The 25718-nt window shown below is 40.6% G+C and overlaps 1 protein-coding gene across 4 annotated transcripts in view; it reads left to right on the plus strand.

The window, feature by feature from the left end:
- med12 (mediator complex subunit 12) overlaps positions 1 to 25718 on the plus strand; it is a 120536-nt gene that overhangs the window by 24779 nt on the left and 70039 nt on the right. For all 4 annotated transcript variants that reach the window (XM_033030649.1, XM_033030651.1, XM_033030652.1 and 1 more), the window contains exons 3-12: positions 11154 to 11345; positions 11775 to 11934; positions 12403 to 12578; positions 13757 to 13867; positions 15238 to 15510; positions 16386 to 16532; positions 16688 to 16787; positions 17790 to 17926; positions 20738 to 20869; positions 22985 to 23111. In XM_033030649.1, coding sequence (XP_032886540.1) covers positions 11154 to 11345; positions 11775 to 11934; positions 12403 to 12578; positions 13757 to 13867; positions 15238 to 15510; positions 16386 to 16532; positions 16688 to 16787; positions 17790 to 17926; positions 20738 to 20869; positions 22985 to 23111 — 1555 coding nt within the window. The remainder of the gene's footprint in view (positions 1 to 11153; positions 11346 to 11774; positions 11935 to 12402; positions 12579 to 13756; positions 13868 to 15237; positions 15511 to 16385; positions 16533 to 16687; positions 16788 to 17789; positions 17927 to 20737; positions 20870 to 22984; positions 23112 to 25718) is intronic.

The raw sequence follows: 25718 nt of genomic DNA on the forward strand, positions 1-25718 counted from the left end.
ATCTCAACTGTTTTTACACATTGCAATGAATGCAATTTCTATTAGTTCTTTCCACTTCCAAACAAAAATGTGGTTGGATTATTCAGCGTATGATCAACCTGTGTCAATAAATAGTAAGATTAAACGAGAACTTACCAGTTCGAAGTTTGATCGTTATTTTATGAGGAGTACGTTGAGAGAATACGTGAAGAACCCCGCCAGGACGCATGCGTGTCATTCTTCAAAGCAGCGGTGTGAAATCACAGATAACTGTAATGACTGAACATAGTAAGATTAGAGAAGAAAATACCAGTTGAGTATATGATCAAGGGTGGGAGCGGAGGGCACGTATTCCCTCAACATACTCCTCATAAAATAACGATCAAACTTCGAACTGGTAAATTCTCGTTTAATCTTACTATTTTACTTCGGAGTCACGTGAGTGACTACGTGAAGATTTCAAAGCTCTGTGATTTCATGCCGTGGAAACGAGTCCATGCATCACATCTGCCTTAATTGACTGTGGGAGGAATTGTGTTAACATGTTTAGACATGAATCCAACATTGAAATCCATGATAAATTGTTAACAACAAATTATAGCCCCTATTTATGGGGTGAAATTATATTACAGAACTTAAAATTGGCTCTGCAAAGTTCCAGTTTAACTACTGGTTTGTGGTAGAATAGTTGGAACATTTTCCCCTGATCCATCCTGCTGTCTCGAGGATTTGGTTCATTGGTACATCCAACTCCATAGCTGCCGATGTAGTTGCAGCTCTGGTGGAATAAGATTTGAATATGTTAGTATCCACCCCAGCTGTTGTTAAAACCTGTTTCAGCCATCTGGAAATAGTTTGAACCGACACTTTTTTGTGGGTTTGTTTGTGGCTGATTAGTAGTGCCATCTCATAGCCTCAGATGTTTTTGGTGTTCTCCATATAGAACAATAATTGTCTTATTATACAGAGACGATATCTGTAGGGTAATCCCTAAATTCTATTTTGAGGCCTGATGATCCCGGTCTGTTCTGTTTGACTAATTCGTAATATGAAACGTTATATTCCTGTTGAAGAAGTCATATAGTCCAGCCTTAACTTATGTACGACTGTACTCTTGGTGCCGTGACCAAAGCCATCAGCATGACTGTTTTGTGCGTCAGTCTTTGCAGGGACAGAGCTGTTGCTGGAGACCAATTCCTTAGCAACGTTAGGGCAATACTCATATCCCATTAATAAAGTAAATCTAATCTAATCTAATCTAATTTAGAGAGTACCTGGTTCTTGGGGGATAGATATTAAAAATTCCCCTCATAAGTTTGGTTACCAGGGGTGAGTCCCAACAGAATGATGCTCTGATCCTCGCCATAGATATGTTGATAGGGCACTTCTGGCGCAGTTAATGGCACTGTAACTTAGCCCCTCATCATAATGGAGGCCTGCCAGGAATTCGAGAACAGACGTTATGTTCATCAAACTGTAGGTGATGTTGTTTCTGTGACAATATATCTCCCATTTCCTGATGTATACCAGATATAGTTTTTGGTGGACTGTCTGTGGCCCGCTGAGATAATGTTCAATGTTCGGTCCGCCAGTCCCAGTTGCAGTAGAGGTTTCTTTAGACTCTACAAATTGATAGGTTTGTTGTTTTTGACATGGATGGGTTCCCCTGTTACGGGATGAACCAATAATCTGGTTGTTTCAGGATGGTGATGCATGGTTAAACCCCATGTTGAGTATCACAGGGAACCATGGTTAATTAGGCCAATCGGCACTACCAATTAACAGACGCTGAGTCTTGTTGTATTTTTCATAATACCCGACTGATGATGCAGAAAAGGAGAGAATGCATAGATAAAAAATTGCCCCCTCAATGCAGTGAAAAGCATCTGTCCCTGCTGTCCCAGGGTCTGGTTCCCAAGAAACACAGTTTGGTAACTGGTGATTAAGTCTTATTTTATTGAATTTGCGTGACCTGATGTCTGTCACTGAATTTTGGGTTACCTGGTAGGTAAGTAGCTGATATTCCAATATTTCTCTGGATACACCATTACCAAATTGTATTAGTCAGATTGTCACTCTGTAGTCTAACACGCTGGTGATTTATCCCAGAGCAGTATGACTTTAGGCCATAGAACGCACCCCACATTTCCAGGCAGTTTATGCCCAGTGTCTGTGACAATGATGCCTCCTGTGCCTTTCATCTACCTCCACAGATGGAGATGGAAATTGATAGTACCCCTACCAAGCGCACTGGCATCAGTTTGTAGCACCACTAAGGGTTTGCTGATAACGATAGGGTTGGAACAATGCCGAATGTTATCCCTCCACCATTTTAATTCCATAAGCTTTGATTGGTGGCTTATTGGTCTGTCGAAATGACCAGTATTAACTTTGAGTGTTTGTATAGATTTTTGGTAATACAAAGGTCCAAATTGTGTGGCTGGAAAGGCAGACACTATATGCCAATTATACTTGCTACCAATCTGATAATCGGTTCACTGATGTCAGTGGGGTTGTTGCAGGCCTCAGTTAAGACTGTAGCCTTGTCCTTTGGTAAAGTCACCGACATGTGAGCTGTCAATAGTGAACCCCAAATAATCCATTATGTTGGTAGGCGTTAGTTTAGATTTAACTGGATGGATGATAACCCCAGTTTTCACCCAATTGTATGGTGGTTGTTACAGCTAGTTAGACCAACTCCAAAGTTATGCCCACAATTAGTATGATCATATGATTATGTATTTGGTAGAGCTCTATACTGCCAGAGCTGCCCCATCCAGTTGAATTTTTTAAAATAACGTTTGTGATCAGTCCGTGTAGGCACTGAATAGTAAGCATCTTTTAGGTCGATGCTAGCCATGGAGTAGCCTTTGGAAATCAGTCCTTTAGCAGTTACCAGTTCCCATTTTGTACTGAATATATAGTACAATGTATTCCAGCCAATCGTGTTGGGTTTACCCGTTACCCCTTTTGCACAATTCAATGGTATATCCCTGGATACTGCTTAGGATATAAGTGTCTGTAGTTAATATACACCATATCCAAAAGAGTGTAATCTCCCACCAATGTGTGTATTATCCACTCTTCCTATAATTTGTAAGGGACCAGACCCACCTACCTCCATTGTTACCAGTGGAAGTTTGCTTCTTCTGTGTGGTCTTCGTGGAGGTTGAGGCGCCGTTGTCTGGGTTTGTTTTTGGGTTGGGGGTTTGCGCATCTTCCAGAAAGGCCGGCCTGGGCTATGGTCTAAAAGACCGCTGTCCTGTATGCCCGGCCTTTGAGCTTTCACCAGCTTCTCTTGTTCTGCTGGTGGGTGCATAAGGGTGCTGTCTTTGGCTGTAGGAGATCCTTAATGTTGTCGCCTTTATGAGCCCCAGGGCTTTCCTAAGTCCTGCTCCGACATGTTTCCAGATGCTATTTCCACGACTGGAACATTCAGGGATGCGCAGTTTCCTGGTCCCAAGTATTTTTGCAGTGGTGTCCATCGTGGTCTGGCTGTATGTATTTGGACACCATGACCAGTAGATTTTGCCTTCCTGCACCCCCTGCACACTTGTAGTTTTGTTCGTCAAAACCCCTCTTCAGGGTCAGCCCAGAATTGACCCCCCAGTACTCCCCTCTGACGAGGGAGATGCACTGTGCAGTCCTACAAGAGGTGCTGCTGTGGGTTTTACATAGTGCCCACAGTGACTAGACTCCATCTCCCGGAGCCTGTCATGTTGGAGCTCGGCTCCATAAGCCGCTCCAACTTTCTTTAATGTTGGAGCTTGGCTCCATAAGCCGCTCCAACTTTCTTTTTCATGTTGGAGCTCGGCTCCATAAGCCGCTCCAACCGGCTCCAGCGCTCATGGTCGCTGGCTGCCCAAAGTCAGACCCATCAGTCAACGACTCTTTTGGTTTACTTCTTGCCTTCCCGCCCAGACGCAGTGTTTAATCTGGCCAGTGCGGGGGCGAAGTCGGGCACGGCTGTTCCCTTACGGGTGATTCCTGTGCCGCCGGCCGCTGCTGGCGTCCGCAACTCCGCGGTCTTCCCCCGCCAGCTTTGTCGCAGCTCTGGTCGACTTCTTTGCCTTGTGCATGTTTCCCCCACCTGTAGAACAGTATAGGAACAATAAAGACCGCAGTATCACTTACCTGCAGGTCCAGGCTTAAAAACTTGCCGTTGTTTGCACAGCTCTCCATGTTTCCCCACCTGTGAAACAGTATGGGGAGAATAAAGACCGCAGTTTCACTTACCTGCAGGTCCAGGTTTAAACTGTCGCTACGGGGGAACGTCGTTCCACCCCGCCTCCTGCCGTTTCGACTTGTCAAAGTCTACGGCCCCATTCTGAATAGTCTCCCGCTGATCCCACTTACGGGGCTTGTGCCTTTAGCTGCTGCTGGCTCCCGCAACTTCGCGGTCCTCCCCAGCCAGCTTCACTCGCAGCACTTGTGGACACTATTTTGTCCAGCTTCCCCCCCCCCCCCCGTGTAAAAACAGCGCGAGGACAAACACTACCGCAGAGTAAATCACTTGCCTGCAGGTCGCGGTTTCAAACTTACCGCTGCGGGGGAATGCTCCACCCGCCTGTCGTTTCGCAAGCATGAAAGCGATATGACACGCATGCGTCCTGGCGGGGTTCTTCACGTAGTCACTCACGTGACTCCGAAGTAAAATCCTGGACCATGGTAACATATGCTTAACCATGCATACTACAGATTGATGCAAACATGTTTTCTGTGAAGGACCGAAAATTACCATGACATGGCCATAGCATGGGTCGTTATTGCTATTGGTACAGAAACACTCTCGCTTCCCACATAATTTATCCATAACAAAATATACAGGTTGCAAGGACATTTCTAAAGGCATTTTATGATGATAGCTGTTAAAACCAACTATACCCATCTGACAGGTTAAATATTACACTAACTGACAAGAGATGGCCAAAGGACAAAACTGCAGTAAATGTTCTTTTATTAATATGTTTAAAAGTGTCAAAACGCCACATTACCGTACATTCAGATTAGATGTACATGTTGTGAACAGCATGAAGATACCCAGTTTGTACGCTTTAGATTAAATTTTTTTTATTGATAAACGCTGTTTCCATCATTCCCACTTCAGAATTATATAACAATTACAGCACGGAAACAGGCCATCTTGGCCCTTCTAGTCCGTGACGAACACTTATTTTCCCCTAGTCCCATCTACCTGCGCTCAGACCATAACCCTCCATTCCTTTCCCATCCATATGCCTATCCAATTTATTTTTAAATTATAAAATTGAACATGCCTCCACCACTTCCACTGGAAGCTCATACCACACAGCTACCACTCTCTGAGTAAAGAAGTTCCCCCTCATGTTACCCCTAAACTTCTGTTCAACTGAAATATCTCCTGACCAAATTTATGATGTATATGACCGACTAGAAGTAAAACCTGGATAAATCCAACGTATAGTTGTGAATGTTGCTCATTAAATAACTACAGTACTGATACTCCATATTAAGAGCATTGATTTGGCGTTAAAATGAATTCTCTAATAACGTGTCAACGGTAACAGTGACAATCGAACACTGCGGTTTTAATGTTTCACGTGTTCACAATTTAATTAATCCATCTTTATGAACTAAAACAAATAATAACATTGGGAATTAAAACACATTTGGTTGCATTCCGTTATCAAACATAGTCAATGTTCGCTCTGAAGACATTTCCAGCACAATGGGGTCGGGGAGGTGGGGGGGGGGGTGTGAATCAGTGTGGGGTGGATAGATGGCGGGTGGGGGGGATGTGGGGGTTGAGAAGGCAATCGGTGCGGAATGGATGGATTGAGGCAGGTGAATTAGTACGTGTTGGTTGGATTATGTAAAATTGTAAGGGGAGAGCACAGGGGATGTCAGAGGTGTTGAATGGGGGGGATCAGTACAGGATGAATGGTGGATCAGTAAAAGATGAATGGGTAGATCACTACAGGATGGATGGGGGGGGGATCGGTTCAGAATGAATTGGGGGGGGGGGGGGGGGGGGGGGTGGGGGAATTGGTGCTGGATGAATTTCAGTACAACCCCATACTTGCTGGGAACTCAAGAATCTTATTACTTTTGTTCCCAATTTCTATACTGCTCTCCACTTCACATGGTCCATTTATAAATCATCTTGTCCCTTTCTAGATCTCTGACACTACTTTGGGATGGGCAAGACAAACATACATTACTAGCTACAGATTCCCACAGCTTCAGTGCCTCCCCCCCCCCCCCCCCCCCCCCCCCCATTGCAGGGCACCAAATGTTTGGAACACAGCAATGTCACGTAAATGAAAGTGGTCATGTTTAATATTTTGTTGCATATCCTTTGCATGCAATGACAGCTTGAAATCTGTGATTCATGGACATCAGCAGTTGCGGGGTTTCTTCTCTGTTGATGCTATGCCAACCCTATATTGCAGTCATCTTTAGCTTATCCTTGTTTTGGGGGCTAGTCCCCTTCAATTTTCTCTTCAGTATATAAAAGGAATGCTTAATTGGGTTCAGATTGGGTGATTGATTTGGCCACTCAAGAATTGACCATTTTTTAGCTTTGAAAAACTCCTTTGTTGCTTCAGCAGTATGTTTGGGATCATTGTCTTGCTGTAGAATGAACCGCCGGCCAATGAGTTTTGAGGCCTTTGTTTGAACTTGAGCAGATAGGATGTGTCTATACACTACAGAATTCATTATGCTACTACCATCAGCAGTTGTATCATCAATGACGATATGTGAGCCAGTACCAGCAGCCATTCATGATCAGGCCATAACACCCCCACCACTGTGTTTCACAGATGAGGTGGTATGCTTTGGATCTTGGGCAGTTCCTTCTCTCCTCCTTGCTTTGCTCTTGCTATCACTCTGATATAAGTTAATCTTCATTTCATCTGTCCACAAGACCTTTTTCCAGAGCTGTGGTTGCTCTTTTAAGAACTTCTTGGCAAACTGTAACCTGACCATCCTATTTTCACGACTAACCAGTGGTTTGCATCTTCAGTGCTGCCTCTGTATTTCTGTTCATGAAGTCTTCTGCTGACAGTGGTCATTGACAAATCCACACCTCCTGAAGAAGGTTTCTGATCTGTCGGACAGGTGTTGAGATTTTTCTTTATTTATAGAGGGAATTCTTCTGTCATTAGCTGTGGCGGTCTTCCTTGGCCTGCCAGTCCCTTTGCAATTAGTAATCTCACCAGTGCTCTCTTTCTTCTTAATGATGTTCCAAACAGTTGATTTTGGTAAGCCTAAGGTTTGGCTGATGTCTAACAGCTTTTCTTTCTTGGTTCTCAGTCTCATAATGGCTTCTTTGACTTTCATTGGCACAACTTTAGTCCTCATATTGATAAATAGCAATAAAAGTTTCCAAAGGTGATGGAAAGACCGGGGGAAAGACGAGCTGCTGAGCGCTCTCTTATATCTGCATTAAGGAGGCATTTAAATACACCTGAGTAATTACAAACACCTGTGAAGCCATGTGTCCCAATCATGATGGTTCCCTGAACTTGGGGCGGGCTATGTACAAGATACAAGATACATTTATTTGTCACATACCAATTGGTACAGTGAAATGTGTCACCATACAGCCATATGAATAATAAAGAGCACAGAACACGATAGACTTTAACACAGACATCCCCACACAGCGGAATCAAAATTTCCCACTGTGAGGGAAGGCTCTAAAATTCAGTCATCCTCCTCCGTTGTCCTCCGTTGTTCAAACGTGGTCAGGGGGCTCCCGACCACTGTATAAACACAGCTGTAATTTCTACATGGTGAAACCAAAATGTATAAAATTGGCCTTTAATAAAATCTGACAATGTGCACTTTAACCACATGTGATGTTTTTAATTACAAAACTCAAATTGTGTAGATCTTTGTCCCAAACATTATGGAAAGCACTGTATCTTCATTATACTTCCTATCATGCAATCTGTACGGACTCAATTTCATTTTCCCAGTTCCTCCATCTCTACATTTGTAATGATGACAAGACTTTCAACACAGGTGCCTCTGAAATGTCTTCCCGGACATCATTTCCCATCAACTACAGTTGCCTTGAGCACTTGATTGCTTCTCATTTACTTTCCACACCTCTGTTTTCTACCCCTTCCTCCTGCCTGAGTTGCTTGTATTTTCAGCATTTTCAGCATTTCAGCAAGGTAAAAAAAAGGGGGGAGTAACAGGCAATTAAATCAACACACAAAACATTTTCTAAAAAAAGGTTTTCTTTACTGCAAAAACTTACAGTATTATTTGCAGTTTGTGCATGCTCCTTTATAACATTTTACATAACATTTTACAGTACAACTTGATTATTAAAACAAGGACAACTTCAATTCTTGATTTAAAAAAATTTATACAACATATAACAACAATTACAGCACGGAAACAGGCCATCTCGGCCCTACAAGTCCGAGCCGAACAACTTTTTTCCCTTAGTCCCACCTGCCTGCACTCATACCATAACCCTCCATTCCCTTCTCATCCATATGCCTATCCAATTTATTTTTAAATGATACCAACGAACCTGCCTCCACCGCTTCCACTGTAAGCTCATTCCACACCGCTACCACTCTCTGAGTAAAGAAGTTCCCCCTCATGTTACCCCTAAACTTCTGTCCCTTAATTCTGAAGTCATGTCCTCTTGTTTGAATCTTCCCTATTCTCAAAGGGAAAAGCTGATCCACATCAACTCTGTCTATCCCTCTCATCATTTTAAAGACCTCTATCAAGTCCCCCCTTAACCTTCTGTGCTCCAGAGAATAAAGACCTAACTTATTCAACCTTTCTCTGTAACTTAGTTGTTGAAACCCAGGCAACATTCTAGTAAATCTCCTCTGTACTCTCTCTATTTTGTTGACATCCTTCCTATAATTGGGCGACCAAAATTGTACACCATACTCCAGATTTGGTCTCACCAATGCCTTGTACAATTTTAACATTACATCCCAGCTTCTATACTCAATGCTCTGATTTATAAAGGCTAGCATACCAAAAGCTTTCTTTACCACGCTATCTATATGAGATTCCACCTTCAAGGAACTATGCATTCTTCATTAAATCCTCTTCATTATCCACAACACCCCCTATCTTGGTATCATCTGCATACTTACTAATCCAATTTACCACACCTTCATCCAGATCATTGATGTACATGACAAACAATGACCCCAATCATCCCATTCCACCCACTCATTACTCTTGACAACCAAAATTATTTATGAAATATTGGTCATAAATTTGGTGCAAATATTATCCAAAATAAGGCTCAGAATGCGCCAGAGAGCATCTAAAACCCCAGAGCTTCCAAGGCCCTTAAATGGGCCCTGGACCCTGGCCGCGAGGGACTTCGCGCTTCACGCTCGTGATGTGCACTGTGCGCACATTATTTCACATAAAATGTTTGTAATCCTGTCATGCCACCCTCCTCTTTGAAAAGCTTTGCACGGGCCTGTTTAATCATCCAATTCTCATCATGTACAACATGCTAGAAAAATGCAGGGATGTATCGCTGAAATGTATCTAAATCTTGAATTTGCTTTGTGATGGTATCCCCTTTATCTTAACCAGTGATTTGACAACAGATGCAATATTGGTCAGGCTAGGCTGCATCATTTTCAATCCTCCTTGCTGCAATACCGCATTTGCTTCATCGAACTTCCAACTACATTATCGTTGTCCTAAAAGAATGGGAAATGATTCAACCTATATTTCCTATGCTCCAGAAACAAGATCCTTATACTGAATGTATTCACACCAAATGTCCTCCATCAGCTGGATCCTGTTATATAGGTCACTGCCCTCTGACAATAAAGAGCCACATATTCACCTTCCCTATCTTAGGAGTTAAATCCTCGCGATTTGATGAGAATCAGCACCTCCTCTGTGCCTCTGAATAGCCATTACAGCCATCTAAGAAGTTGAAGAGTGCAATCTGTACAAAATCATAGTTACCTAGGCAGCAGTGATCCTTTATATGTTTGTAACATAGACTTCTTGCAATAGGCACTTCAAAACACTGGTTCAATACCATCAACAGTGTCTGCAAAATCTCAAAAATTCATTAACAGGATAAAGAAACCAATTGCTCGCCAACATTGAAGTCCTAATTACATTGAATTGACCTGGGCTACGCTGAATACAGTAACTGACTCCTGTCCGAGTTCTGTCATGGCAAGAGATCACCTGGTTAACAGAAGAAAAGATTTAAAGATATTCACAAAGCTGTGTTCACAAAGTTGCTTCCCAAATTCATGACGTTTTATAAAAGCTACAGCGTGTCAAACTGCTTCTGGGCTACTTCACCTCAGTGAAGGAGAGTTCTCGGGTTGGTATTGGGAACCTAGAGTTTTTAGTTCAGAAGCACATGCAAGCCCAGTATAAAGGTGGAAGGAGGATATCTTCTCCCAACCTTATCTACTCATGTACTATTAGGATACCTCCTGCTGCATCCGTAACAGATTCTATGAATCCCACATCATTGGCATCAACACTCACTTTGAAGCTCACAGAAGCAAATCATGCACAATGCCTAGGAAATGCCTTGGAAGAAGACAATCAGATAAGGCGACTGTTGATGCACAATGTGTAATTGTGTAAATGAGCAGCTTGTTCTTTGACAATGAATAATTTAAATAGAATGTTTGTTTATCTATAACATTATTGTGAAGAGTTTCACTTCCACTTGTTTACTTTCACCTGAAATGCAGTGACCTGTTATGCAGGCAAACAGAGCAGCAATATTTCTATTCTTTTTGACATACAATAATTGGAACAGCCGGAAAAGATCTGGGATTTTCATATAATCTAAAGTTTGGTAGATTTAATAATGCTGTGCACCTTTTATATAGGTTTTAAGTTTCAACATAGTTTATTTGCTCAAGGTCTCGTATTGGAGCACAATTTTCTGACCAAGAGTGAGAATTGTGCTGAGCAAGCTAGGTTTTAAAGAGAAAGAGAGTTTTCAGTTTATATTGTGGGTTTGATAGAGGGCACCATAAACTAATATTGAATATAGAAATATTTAAAAAAATGTTTTTTTCACATTGTCATTCAGGGTTTCATACGTTACCACCACTTATTTACAAATGTTCCTGTTACACAGTAGTTAATGTGTGTGCACTTGTGATTCAAGACCCACTCAAATCCCTGTTTTAACTATGTTGCAGATCAGCTCGTACTTCAGCAGTATAATTGCTGAGAAGTTGAGATGTAACACATTCCCAGATACTGGTAAAAGGAAGCCTCAGGTGAATCAAAAGGACAGTTTCTGGCTTGTCACAGCTCGATCCCAGCCTTCAATACACAATTGGTTTACTGATCTGGCTGGAACCAAACCACTAACCCAACTTGCAAAAAAGGTAAATTTTTCTTAATACAAATGTTTATGTAAATGCATTAATATTTGATATTTTTAAGGCACAGATCCTTCAGTGATTGTCGTTTCATTATAATAATACTGCAAAGTTTTGAAGTGTAATATACATATTCGAGAATTTAAAAAGAGTTAAGGTTGACACCTGTTGCCGTAGAACAATTTTAGTTTCCCAGAAATGAAAATGTTTTCTTTTGGATTAGATTAAGTCATGAAATTATACAGAAAAAAGTATATTTATGCATGAAAAAAAGCACGATTGAATATTTGTCTGAGCAAACCACTGCGCTTCATCCAAATTCCAGTTAATATTTTCAGTGTTTTGTAGGATCATATTTTAAATTGTAACAGAGTTTCTGCTGAATAAATGTCTTGGAATTTAAAAAAAATAAAAATTTGACTGATGCTATTTCAGGTGCCTATATTTAGTAAGAAGGAAGAAGTCTTTGGCTATCTGGCCAAATACTCGGTGCCCGTAATGAGAGCAGCTTGGCTGATAAAAATGACATGTGCCTATTATGCAGCTATAACTGAAACAAAGATGAAAAAACGTCATGTCATAGATCCATGTATAGGTAAGCTTAACAATAAAACGTGGGTTTATTTTATATAGATAGATGTTGTTTTGGTAGTATGAGGGTTAAATCAATTTAATGTCAGATTTGTAGCTTACCATGCTGAAGATTAAGCCTACATTTTATTTAAGTTTAGTGTGCAGGAATAGTTAATGCAGTTAAGTAATAGAATGCTGTGAATTATACCTCCATCTCCAGATCAAAACTGGAGTTTTAAAAGTGCTGATAATGATAGTAATGTGATTTAAAGTTAATACATGTCACTGTTCTGAAATAACCAATTGGTAGACATGAGAGTAGACTGGGTACCTTTCTCGTCTGTGGCTATTAATCTTTCTTCAGTAACTTCTGAGTAACTGGATTCTCTGAACACTGGGGTTTATTTTATTACTGATTTTAAAATTTGTTTTAACCTAACTGGAGTGATTTGCAGGAGTGATCTTTAAGGGGATCAATTTCCTTTTGCAGAATGGACTCAGATCATCACAAAGTACCTTTGGGAACAGCTGCAAAAAATTGCTGAGTCCTACCGGCTAATATCTACACAGAACAGTGGAACACCAGTACCCCCCACTGTACCTGAAGTGGAGCAGGCCATGAAACAGTGGGAATATAATGAAAAACTGGCTCTTTACATGTTTCAGGTAACAAGAATTTTCATATGTGTATGAAGTGAAGTGGGTGAGAGTATTGTGTATATCCTTTTAGTTGAATATTATTTATTGCAAATGGCAGTGGTGGAATACAGCCCAAACTATTGAAAACAGGAAATTTATATCTTTATGTGATCCGGTTAAGGAAAGGCTTCTACCATGAAAAGTATAATTAAATTCAATAAATGTTGTGATTTGGGCACTAACGAAAATGCCAATGAAAGCTACCATATACACTTTTTGAGTGGTGTTCTTAAAGGAAACTGTATCATCCTTTTCTGATCCGATTGGAACTTTGCACTAAATCTTGAAGGGCGTCAAAATGTATTGATTTAGGGAAATCAACGGCGAGCTACAGATTTATTTTCCCTCAATCTGGAAAGTAATTTTGTTTTACAAAGCTGCATTAGGTACCTCTGTTTTGGAGAAGGGCTTAGACTTGCATACTGTTTACTTAAAATACTTTTTGATTAACTGACGCAAACTAAATGGTTCAAAAAGATGAAACTGTTGCTGTTTGAAATAAATAAAACAGCTGGAAATACCCAGAGAAAAACTCATAGCTTTTCAAGTTAGTGATCTATCTTCAAAATTGAGAAGCCCCCTTTCCAATCACACCATGATTCCCCTTGGCTTCCTACACTTTTCCAAGTGAACTCAATGCAAATTTGTGGAAGACCTCATTTGATGTCAAAATGAAACTTACCACTGAATTTAACAATTGCAGATAATCAGTGCATCTCAACACTCACTTTTCCAGTTCATCGAGTTCTTTTTTTAAATCTTTTTTTTGCGGGTAATTTCTCATATTTCTTCTTCTCCTGTTTGCACTTCCACTAAATTGTCTTTGTTAATCATCAGTCCGAAGATCACCCTATTTCATCAGGCACCATCACACCCGTTATCATTTAATTGCATCTATCTTCCTATTAATCACATAAATCTACCTTCCTATCCACACAGACCTGCCCTTTTTCCCCTCTTCTTTTTCCATCCTTGAGTTTCAATTTATCTGATGAATCAATTTGAACAGTTTTTTTTCCCCCCTCTCACCTGCTCCCTGACCTGTATATTTCCAGGATTCTTGTTATTTTATTTCATATTTTCAGCACCTGCAATACTTGGTTTTAGATTTATGTGTTTTCTTGGTTCCCTTGCTCTGGATATAGGATGGAATGCTGGACAGGCATGAGTTCCTGACCTGGGTTCTTGAATGCTTTGAGAAGATCCGACCGGGGGAGGATGAACTTCTTAAATTACTACTCCCACTAATGTTACAGGTAGGGAAAATATGTCTGCTGCACCAGGACATTTTTATTGAGAAATTCTCAGACCATTTAACATTGCATCTTAAATACTACAGAGATTAAAAGTAAAAGTACACAGTTAAAGCATTATAAAACTGTACAGATTCTCTTTTTAACTTACAGGTTTATCGTGTTGGATATTCAAGTATATCCCAAAATGTTTTCAAATTCAGTACACTTATGTGATATTTGTGATTCTTCCAATGTGTCATGTCTAATTGTTCAATCAGGGGAGAAAGTGGTTATCATTTGGTTTATTTTACTGTTTAATGATTGTAGTATGATCATTAAAATCTTGGTGACATTACTGTTAACAGTACTCTATATTGGAGAAACCAAACTCAGATTGGCTGACTGTTGAACACTTCCTTCAGTCTGCAAGGATTATCCTAAACTATCCGTTGCCTGATGCCTTAATCCTCCATTTTACTGCCACTCTGACCTCTGTGGCTTTAACCTCTTACAGATTCTAGTGACCAATCTTTCCCGCATCTACCAATCCCCGATGTAAGCCTGAGGATCAATCCCTTATATTCTGCCTAGGAATGTTGTATCTCTTGGGATGTTATCAAACTCAACAATTTCCTGTTTGTATTATAACTGCCCAGTTCTGATGCCAGGTCATCTACTTGTAATATTAGCTCTATTTTGTTCTATTTCTGTTGTTGCTGCCTGACCAGCTGAATATTCCCAGTGACTGTGTTCTGCATTTTATAGTTTCTTCTCTCATTTTTCTTGTTCATCTTCTTGTTTGCAGATCAGTTGTTATTCATTCCTCTCTTATAAATAGTGACAAAAATAATTGTGTCACTTGGACAAGCATGTTTTCACCTAAAACCAAGCATTCACTTTGTTTCCACCAACTTAAAAAACTCTGCAACTTAAAATACGTTTGATTTCTCTGTTCTAATTCTAGGGAAGGGTCATTGATCTGAAACATTAAATGGGTTTCAGTCGCTACAGATGCTGTCTGCCCTGCTGAATAACCATATAACCATATAACAATTACAGCACGGAAACAGGCCATCTCGACCCTTCTAGTCCATACCGAACACGTATTCTCCCCTAGTCCCATATACCTGCGCTCACGCCATAACCCTCCATTCCTTTCCCGTCCATATTTACTTCCAATACTTCCATCATTTTCTGTTTTTAAATCAGAAGTTCAGTTTTTTATTTTGTTTTACATATACTGTTAACACTGTTGGAGTATCAGTGTAGTATCATGTTGCATACAGTTAAGTTCTCTAATATCTGAGCAGTGATATTGATTTAGTAACTATATAGAATGCCCTTTAGGACATTAAAAACTTGTTATTTCCTTATTTTTATTTTCTGTCTAGTACTCCGGAGAGTTTGTGCAATCTGCCTACCTATCGAGACGCCTGGCCTACTTCTGTACCCGACGTCTCTCCATGTTGTTAGGTGATAGTGGTAGTAATGTTGTGACAGGAGGACATCAGTCCCATGTGATTCCAGCACCCACTTCAAATACTTTGCCTCCAACACCAACACCACCACCCAATGGGACCACCCAGCCACAGTCTCCGTTTATGGATTTTTATATTTGTCCACAGCATCGTCCTGTTGTGTTTGGATTAAGTTGCATGCTTCAGGTAGGTCAGCAATTGAACCAGCCTTTAACTTTGTCAATTATTTGGTAACCTTCACTGTTAAACTTTTTCCCAATGAAGCAGAAGGTTTAAGATGCTCAATCCCGAATAGGAAAGTGCAATTTATCATGAAACTTTATAGAACCCAGTGAGCCTCTGCCCTGAAGTCAAACTTCCATGCACCATTATATCATACAAACCCCCCAAATTTTTTTAAAATTCCAGTCTTGGATGTTGTAATGTGCTTACAAGAAGTACATGAAATGGTATACATTGCATTTTGCCCAGAGTTCAGGAAAGCAAATCAGCTGGATTGCCCCTTCTATTCTCTGCTGAAAATATATGGATAAATTAATGAAGACAGGATTAGATTTAACTTCCATCGTTGCCTACTGGAACACAGTCGGAGGTAACATATGAAGGAAAGCCAAGCAATACAGAGCAGACAGATTATGTATTCACCACCGACCAAAGGGGAAATCACAGGGAGAGTAAGCAACATGATAGTAAGCCAAATCATTGTGGCATCTGATCTAATGGGAGACGTTTCTGATCATTACCTCGTGACCCCCAGTGAAAAGGGCTCATTGGCCAAATCAGGTTGCGATCAGACTCGTCAATGTGTCTACACAATGGACTGGAGATGCTCGATATTTGACCTTGCACATAGGGATTGAGCACATGGATGAGGGAGCAATAGGTTCTCGGCGCCAATTAAACTAACCGAGCTAGTAAAGAGAGGAAGGAAGAAAATGGAGAATGCAATGCAAATGGAGAATTCTATGCAAACCCTAAACATTAATCTTGTATTTGTTTCATGATTAAAATGATTTATGATTTATTATTATCTGTATGACATTTGGCTACTTGTTTTGCAGAGTATTGTTCTATGTTGTCCAAGTGCATTGGTATGGCATTACTCATTGACTGATTGCCGAAATAAGACTGGATCCCCACTCGATCTTTTACCCATAGCACCATCTAGCCTACCCATGCCAGGGGGAAACTCTGCATTTACCCAACAAGTATGTGAGATTCTGTTCATTGGTACTAAAGTAATGGTATAAAAATTGGTCAAGCAGTTGTGAAGCACTTTGGGAAATGTCATTTATTCAGAGTTTTTTGCAGAGACAAGTTGATACTGAAATTTGGTTGTACTGTTTGCCAAATCCATCACCAGGTTCGAGCTAAAGTGCGGGAAATTGAGGAGCAGATTAAAGAAAGAGGTCAAGCTGTGGAGGTCAGGTGGTCATTTGATAAGTGTCAAGAAACTACAGCAGGTAATAATAACTTTATAACAAGATGTCTTTGTATTCAAGCCTTAAGTGAATTGGCAGCCAAACAAGGATTACATTTTGCTGTTGAACATTGGCTAAATGGAATTCCAATGCAAGAATTTGTAGCAACGGTAAAATACCTTTGAACCTGTGTTTTTGATAGATCTCAATTCCAAGTACCCACATTCGCGTCACATCTCAAAACCCTCTCTGCCTTTGTAACGTCCTTGTACTGTCTAGTTTAGTGTTTTTTCTTGGAATTTTATCCTGCACTTCTGAAATAGAAACATTATAAGCTGGAAATATTCAGCAGTTCAAGGGGCATCAATGGAGAGAGAAACATGGGTAAAGTTTCAAGCCAATGACGTTTTGTCAGAACCATTCTATTTGGGTGCAAACATGCCTTAAGAATTCTTTATTATTCATAATCTTCTGGTTTGATATTTGATCTTTTTTTGTAAAGTGAATTTAGATTCCTTCCCTTCTCCCTTCAGGATTGTCTTGGGTCTGAGGTTAAGGAGAATGTCAAATTCCCTCCCCTCTCAGACCAATCTCTTTGACCGCAATGTATAAAGTACATCCTTATTTGCTATTATCTTCACCCTTCCTTTAAGGATATGCTTTTAAAGACTGACATTTTGCATATGAGTACACTTCTGGTCATGTCTATTTCTTCTCTCTCCTGAGCACTCAAGACTTCCTTTACTTTGGTTCATGCTGTGGATTGAGTCTTGATAGAGAAAGAGAAGCGGTGTATGTGTACTTCACCTTAACTAGAAATTAAGTCAAATTATAGAGTAGTCTCTAACTAAAAAATAATTTATTCCTGAGGTTTAATTTCATTTGGCATCCAACTAATTGCTGTGCATTACCATTGATGGATGTTAAACAAAGATGTCTGTTTCAAATGTACTGAATCTGAGGAATTTAAAATTCACAGCATTTTGTGTTTTCTTTAGAAAACAGTATGTTTGAATCTCTCATGCACTGATCCTGTTTGTGCAGGTTTTACGATTGGTCGTGTATTACATACGTTGGAAGTACTTGACAGCCACAGCTTTGAAAAGTCTGATTTCAACAACTCATTGGATTCGCTTTACAACAGGATATTTGGATCAGGGCAGAATAAAGATGGGCAGGAGGTGAGTTTATGACTATACACTGTATTTGTTGCCACATTTAGTTGACGAAACAGCACGAGTCATATCTCATTTCCTTTTGACGTCATCATTTCCTTTCTATGGTCGGATTTCAAACTTGCCAGTCATCTTCATTGTCCATTTTTTCATGCATGAAGCTGAATGCTTATTATTACAGTTTGGAAATAAAGGGATAATAAAAGAATAACATGCTCTTGACCATATTTAAGATTGCATGATATTTGACAATGTCAGTGGGAGAAAAACTTGGCTGATTGTCCTTTGTTTCACCTTCAGTGGAGGCAATTTGTAAACTGGAACTAAAAAAACACCAAGTGGAATGTTAACATGCAGTTGGTCTAATGGATTAAAATAAAAGCTGTGATGTGAGCACAGTTCGTTAATCAATTAACATTTGTTTAAAGTTCACTGTAAGATACCCGGAAAACAATTGCAGATGTGTGGTTTCCACTTATCTTAGATTAATTCCCCATTTTCACTAATATAATATTAAATCCATAAACTCTCAACCAATAAAAACATTGATAGCTCAATCCATGTATATATTTTCAGTAATTATTGCTATGAAATATTACGAAATAAGCTTGAAGATTTTGCATATAATCTTCTAATAGAAACGTATTTTGACTCCATTTTCATCCATTATTACAGGAAGAATCTTCGATAATTATGAAATTAATTTGAGCAATTGCTTTTTAAAGTAATTGTGAATATATTAGACTGAATACTCTGTTTAAAATTATTCAAAGATTCTGCTACCACTCTTTTGGACAAGAATGTTGCACAGACTCGATCTCTGAGAGAAGAAATTTAAACTCTTCTGTGTAACCCCTTAGTTTTAAACAGTGACATTGCTGGGCTGAATTTTTCCATGTGTATTAGGGTTGTTCCGCTGACAAATGGTGAAAAGCGCACATACTTTCAGAAGAAACATAATTTCCATCTATCTTTTCAAGACCCCTCAGCATATGCATGTTTCAGTTCCTTCTTACTCTCCCGAACTCAAGTTGATACAAGCCTAATCTGTTCTACTTTTATCCTGAGAAACCTCTGAAATATTATATTCTTCCTTAAACAAGATCATACTCTGCAACAATTTAGCTTTCCTAATCACATGGTGTACCTTCGTAAAGCCTTTTGCAAACAACACCCAAATCCCCTGTACCTTGGTCTCCTCCCATGTGATACTCCATTTTCATATCTGTGCCCACTTGCTGAACCCATCTATTTCTTATTGTACCTAGACCTTCTTTAGCTCAGGAGAGTCATTGGTTGTCACAGACTCATGTTCCCCAGGGCCTACAATCTACAACCTTGAATTGCTTGCATAAAGAAGATTTGGTAACGCAATGTAAACTACATATTGAACTTGAACGTTAGCCTTTTACGGCATGATGGGCCCTGCATTTAACCACTTAACGAACAGGAACATCTCTTTCGTCCTGCAGCTTTCTCGGTGCATTGAAAAATGTAAATGTAATGTAATATTTATTGGCAGTGTTTCCATTTAATATAGGTTATGGTGCCTGATTTTACTACCTAAAGGGTGTCTTTCTACATTGGTGATAAATACTGAACTGATGTATCATAATAGACACAAACTGCTGGAGTAACTCAGGCATCATCTCTGGAAAGAAGGAATGGGTGACGTTTCGGGTCGAGACCCTTCTTCAGACTGACGTTAGGGGGGGAGATAGATAGATCGATAAGGAAGTGTGAAGGTGTGAAAACAGGGCAAAGGGAATGCAGATCAAGGAAAATGTAGAATAAATCATGGTTAGCTTGGAGAAGGAAGCAAACAGATAAAATGTAGTCTGAGAGTAAGACAGGTCGGAGAACTGGGAAAGGGGAGGGATGGAGAGAGAGGGAAAGCAAGGATTACTTGAAGTTAGAGAAGTCAATGTTCATACTGCTGGGGTGTAAACTGCCCAAGCAAAATATGGGGTGCTGTTCCTCCAATTTGCGCTGGGCCTCTGACAATGGAGGAGGTCCAGGACATAAAAGTCAGCGTTGGATTGGGAGGGGGTGTTAAAGTGTCCAGCAACCGGGAGATCGGATAGGATTATGCGGACTGAGTGGAGGTGTTCAGCGAAACGATTGCCGAGCCTGTGCTTGGTCTCGCCGATATACAGGAGTCCACACCTGGAACAGCGGATAGTGCAGATGAGGTTGGGGGACGTGCAAGTGAACATCTGCCTCACTTGAAAAGACTGTCCGGATCCTTGGACGGAGTTGAGGGGGGAGGTATAAGGACAGATGTTGCATCTCCTGCGGTTGCAGGGAAAGGTACCTGGGGAGGGGGGGTGGTTTGGGTGTGAAGTGACGAGTTGACCAGGGAGTTGCGGAGGGAATGGTCTCTGCGGAAAGGAGTGGAGATGGGAAGATGTGACTAGTGGTGGGATCCCGTTGGAGGTGGCGCAAATGTCGGAGGATTATGTGCTATATGCATTGGCTGACGGGGTGGAAGGTGAGGACTAGGGGGACTCTGTCCCTGTTATGACTGAGGGGAGGGGGAGCAAGAGCGGAGCTGCGGGATTTCGAGGAGACCTTAGTGGGAGCCTCGTCTGTGATGGTAGAGGGGAACCACCGTTCTCTAAGAATGAGAATGTCCTGGAATGGAAAATCTGATCTTGGGCACAGATGCGGCATACAAGGAGGTATTGAGAGTAGGGGAATTGAGAGTCAGTGGGTTTATAATAGATGTCAGTTGATAGAATGTGATGTATCATAATCCTTCTTTTGTATTTTGAAGAAATCTGCAATATTTTTGTTATGTTTATTTTCAATATTTAGATGTTGCCTGATGATGATGCGGTGATGACTTTGCTTTGTGAATGGGCAGTGAGCTGCAAACGTTCAGGTAGACATCGTGCCATGGTTGTGGCAAAACTGTTGGAGAAGAGGCAAGCTGAAATTGAGGCTGAGGTGAGAATATTTGCCATTCGGATGCTTCTTGTCATTGAAATTCATGACTGTCAATTTTCCTTCAGTAGAATCAAGTGAGAAATAATTCATCCAGAATGATTTGGCTTTCCTTGTGCCATAACCATTCTATAATTGTAAATCAATGGAATGTTTTGCTAGCTTGTGTTCAATTCTTAGTAATTATGATATTTATGACTCAGTTGAGGGTGGGGGTCGGGTGCAGCACAACCTTTATCTTTGGTGTTCCAGCTCAGCTGCTCTGGTTAATCATTGTGCCATATCATGTCAGATGGTATTTTTATATGGTCATCGTGTCATTGAATTCATATTAATAGAAACCCAGCATGGGGATAAATGTTTGGAAGTCCACAAGATGTAGCCAGGCAGGAATATCCTCTGCAGGAGTACAGCCCCATGAAAATTGAGTGAGCATTAATGGAAATAAATAGCTGGGTGCATCAGGACGAATTGCCAGGTTTAGAAGAAGGCTGGAGAACTAATAAATGTAGTTTGGGCATTTTCAAAATTATTTTGACTTGAATGAGAGCCAGACTGAAGGAATCGGAACAGCCATTTTTGAAAGCATTGAGTTTGGAGTTCAAGGAACAAATTGTTTGAGAACCTTAAGAGTAACGTGAGGTTGTCATTCAGAAAATTGAAGTTTAATGGAAGTTGTTTTGCAAGAACATATATAGGGCTCTGTTAAATAAACCCAAATGATAAGTGGTTACCAACTGCATTTGGTATAGAAAGTATAGAAAAAATGTCTTGGGGAGCAGTTTGGCTTAGAACAAAAATGACCGAGAAAATAAAGAATGGTGGATGTGAACCAAGAAAGAACAGATGAGGTGCTGAGGATATTTAACAGTAATGGAGAACACATTCAGCTATTTAATGACAGAAATGCATGAATTAGAAATATCACAAGGTTAGATAAAATAAAGATGTTAAGTGGATGGTTAAGGAAATTGTTGAGCAAATTAACAATTTTGTGGAACTGACAGTGGAGGACCAGAGGAGAACACCTTTTACCCCTTCGGACCTTCCAAATGTGAAGGACGTATTCATCCAATCTATCTTGTTATGGCCCTTGCACATTTTTAATCTGTACTTTCTCTGTAGCTGTAACACTATATACTGCACCCTTTCAATTTTTGTTCTACCTGCTGTACTCGTATATGGTATTATTGCAGTCATGTTTACAATGATCTGCCTGGATAACACAAAGTTTTTCACCGTATCTCTGTACACGTGAGAATAATCAACCAACACCATTTGCCTAATTAGTTGTCCTGGCAAGCATTCCTCAGCATTTGATACTGCTAAAACCAGGGTATCTACTGGATCAATAATACAAAATCAAAATACTGAACAGGTTGGAAATATGAAATAAACAGAGGAAGAAGCATTTTAGTAAAGGATCTGTAGCTTACAATATTCTCTTTCTACCTCCACAGATACTAAATGACCTACTGAGTATTTTAGGTAGACAGAAATGCTGGAGAAACTCAGCGGGTGAGGCAGCATCTATGGAGCGAAGGAGTAGGCGACGTTTTGGGTCGAGACCCTTCTTCAGACCCGAATCATCGCCTATTCCTTCGCTCCATAGATGCTGCCTCACCAGCTGAGTTTCTCCAGCATTTTGGTCTACCTTTGATTTTTCCTGCATCTGCAGTTTTTTCTTCAACATACTGAGTATTTTAAGTATTTAAAAAAAAAAATTTATTTAGTCACTCATTATTTCTGGCTCTTTGCTCTCTGCAAATAGGTGTAAGTGTTTGTAAGCATAATAAGTTATCCACTTTAAAAAAAAAATGTTTTGGAACATTGGGAAGGCATGATAAGGTTCTTTATAAGTTTAAGTTTTTCCTTTTTCCTGATCAGGGTGTTTAATTACTAAATGAATTTAGAGAATTAAGAAGCGTTGCTTAGGGATGAGTCTTCTTTGGCTGAGAATATGACATTTTACATGATGGCAGAAACTGGAAGAAAAGTAATGTTCATGCTTAGAAGAAGTAAAACTGTATTGGTTGAGAGTTTGTGTCTGAAAATGCATGGTGGATTAGCATATTTATTTTTGTTTATCTAAAATGTCACTTTCTGCACATTACCTAGAGATGTGGTGAATCAGAAGTGGTGGATGAGAAAGGATCTGTCTCCTCAGGCTCACTTACCAGTGCCAGCATCCCTGTTTTCCAGGACGTTTTGCTTCAATTCTTGGATACTCAAGCTCCTATGCTGAGTAAGTGTTTTCAGGGCAAGTCTCAAAGATCAGTCTTACTGCAAAATAACTGTAATATTGCTCCTTGGGGGTCTGGTATTTTCAGCACAGTATGTCACATGCTATATTTTGATTATGAAAATTGGTGATATATTTGTGCAGTGTGGGCAGAGCAGAACTGGGGAGTGGAAAGAGAATGCATAAGCAGAAGCTCATTGTTCAACAGTAAGATGTAATATGGTTATACTTGGCTGTGCATTCATGTAGGTTTGAACTTGAGCCAGTGGCAAGATTTGGACTTTTATTGTTGTGCCTTTTAACTCTGTTTTCACCCAGATGCTTTAACTCGCAGACACATTTAACAATAAGACACAATGGGTTAAATGAGCTTCTCCTGCCCCATTTTTATTTCTGTGATACAAGAAATAGCCACAATACTGACGGTCTCATCCATGATTGATTTAAAATATCTATTCACCAGAACAGTCAAAGAGGGGAGTTTTAGGATATTAAACATTTTAATTCAATCCTCTTTTTTACAATACAATACAATACATTTATTTGTCATTTGTCAGAAATGCCGTTTCTGCAGCCATACATACAAAACAAAAAAGACCCAAGACCCAACACAATTTACACAAACATCCTTCACAGCGCATCTTCTCCTCACTGTGAAGGAAGGGGAAAAAAAAAACAAAAACATATCTCTCCCCTGCACTCCCCTCTCCCCCCCATGTCAGAGTCAAAGACAGAGTCAAAGACAGAGTCAAAGACAGTCAAAGCCCCCGGCGGGCGATGTTAAATGTCCCGCAGCCATTGAATTGAATTGAATTGAATTGATTTTATTAGGGACAGTGCATATTAATAAAACATTTGCATGTAATATGCAAGATTGTAGCCAGTGGCTAATTTCCATCTTTAGTCCCACACAAGATAAACACATCCCAAACAAGGTAAAAACAAAAGACAAAAACAAAAACAAAACAAACAATATGGTTTACATTAACATTAAACATTAACTTTAAAGCCACGCCGGGTGATGCAAGGCCACGCACCGGGTCTTGGTGTTGGATCCCCCGGCGGGCTCTTGGTGTTGGAGCCCCGGCGGGCGCTCACAAAGTCCCGCGGCCATTCCAAGCCGCGCAGGGCGGTGATGTAGGCCCCGCTCCAGGTAATCTTCAACCCCGCAACTCGGGCGGGAGAAGTCGCCGTTGTGGAAGCCCCGAAAAGCGGTCTCCCACCAGGGACCCGCGGGCTCCCGGTATTACTGTCCACAGACCTGCGGTAGGAGCTTCCAAATCTCCGGGTGTCGGGTCACAGCAGCGCTCCACCACAGCTACACCCGCTCCAGACTCGGCCAGCTCCGTGATGGTGAGTAGATCCGCAGCTCCGCGACTGGAGCCCCAGGTCATTCCTGTTGGAGGCCGCTCCACGTTGCAGCCCCAACGACAACGGAGACCCGACAAAGAAAAGGTCGGGTCTCCCGTGCAGGGGAAAGACCTTAAAGGTCCCCCCCCCCCACACACACACATACCCCGACAAAAAAAAACAATAAAAACTACATAGAAACAAGACAGAAAACAATAAAAAGACAGACGGACTGCAGAGGCCGCTGCTGACAAGAGTCGCGCCGCCCACCGGATTGAAAAATAGGAAGCAGGCCCCTTACATTTTTCAGTTCATTTGCGACTATTTGATTAAATTGGATGTATTTGCCAAATTTTCATTAATGTTAATACAGTGGGAAACCATGTCGCCGTATGATGATGCAAGAGCCCCCTTAGTGGACCATTGGTTTAAATCGTAGGCGCAAAAGTTCGCTGAATCTCAAACTGAGCAGCTTTTGAACCTAGAGGTATAAATAGAACATAGAACATTACAACACGGGATCAGACCCTTTGGCCCACAATGACTGTGCTGAGCATGATGTGAAATTAAACCAATCCATTCTGCCTGTGCGTGATCCAAATCTGTCCATTCTCTGCATATCCCTGTGCCTATCTAAAAGTGTATGAAACCTCACAATCGTATACTGCTACCACCATTACCCATGGCAGGCTGTCCCACGCTCTTTGTAAAATAAACTTTCCTGCTCATCTCCTTTAACCTTTTCCCCTCCGACCTTAAAGCTAAGCCCTCCAGCGTTTGACATTGTTTGAGTAGCTGTGAGATATAGTTAATTTGACATGTTGATAAGGCATTGAGGAACATTTTATTGCTGGCTTGATTTGAAGTTGTGCACACATTTTGAACATTAAGTGGTTTACTGAGTTACCTGATGAGGTTCAGTCTATTATGTCTGATTTAGTAGGGTAGCGAGTCTGAAGCAAGGTTTTTTTGAAGGTATTTGGTGGTTATTAATGCATAGCTTTTCTGTTTTTAGATATTGTCTGACAGCATTGTCACTCACAATCTGTTTGACGCATATTTAACTGCGTAATCAAGATACAGCGTAAGACTGAATTATTGCTAATTGCATTAATTACTGCATTTGCCTACATAAGGTAGTGTCGTAGCAGTATAGTCACTTTGCTTATGGTTTTACTCCAGCAATGTTTTGTCAAGTTTGGAGAACCATACGGATAACTAAGATCAAGAGTGAAGGTGAATGAAAAATCATAATCATAC

This window comes from Amblyraja radiata, chromosome 12, assembly GCF_010909765.2.
Source record: "Amblyraja radiata isolate CabotCenter1 chromosome 12, sAmbRad1.1.pri, whole genome shotgun sequence".
In the NCBI taxonomy this organism is placed as follows: Eukaryota; Metazoa; Chordata; class Chondrichthyes; order Rajiformes; family Rajidae; genus Amblyraja; species Amblyraja radiata.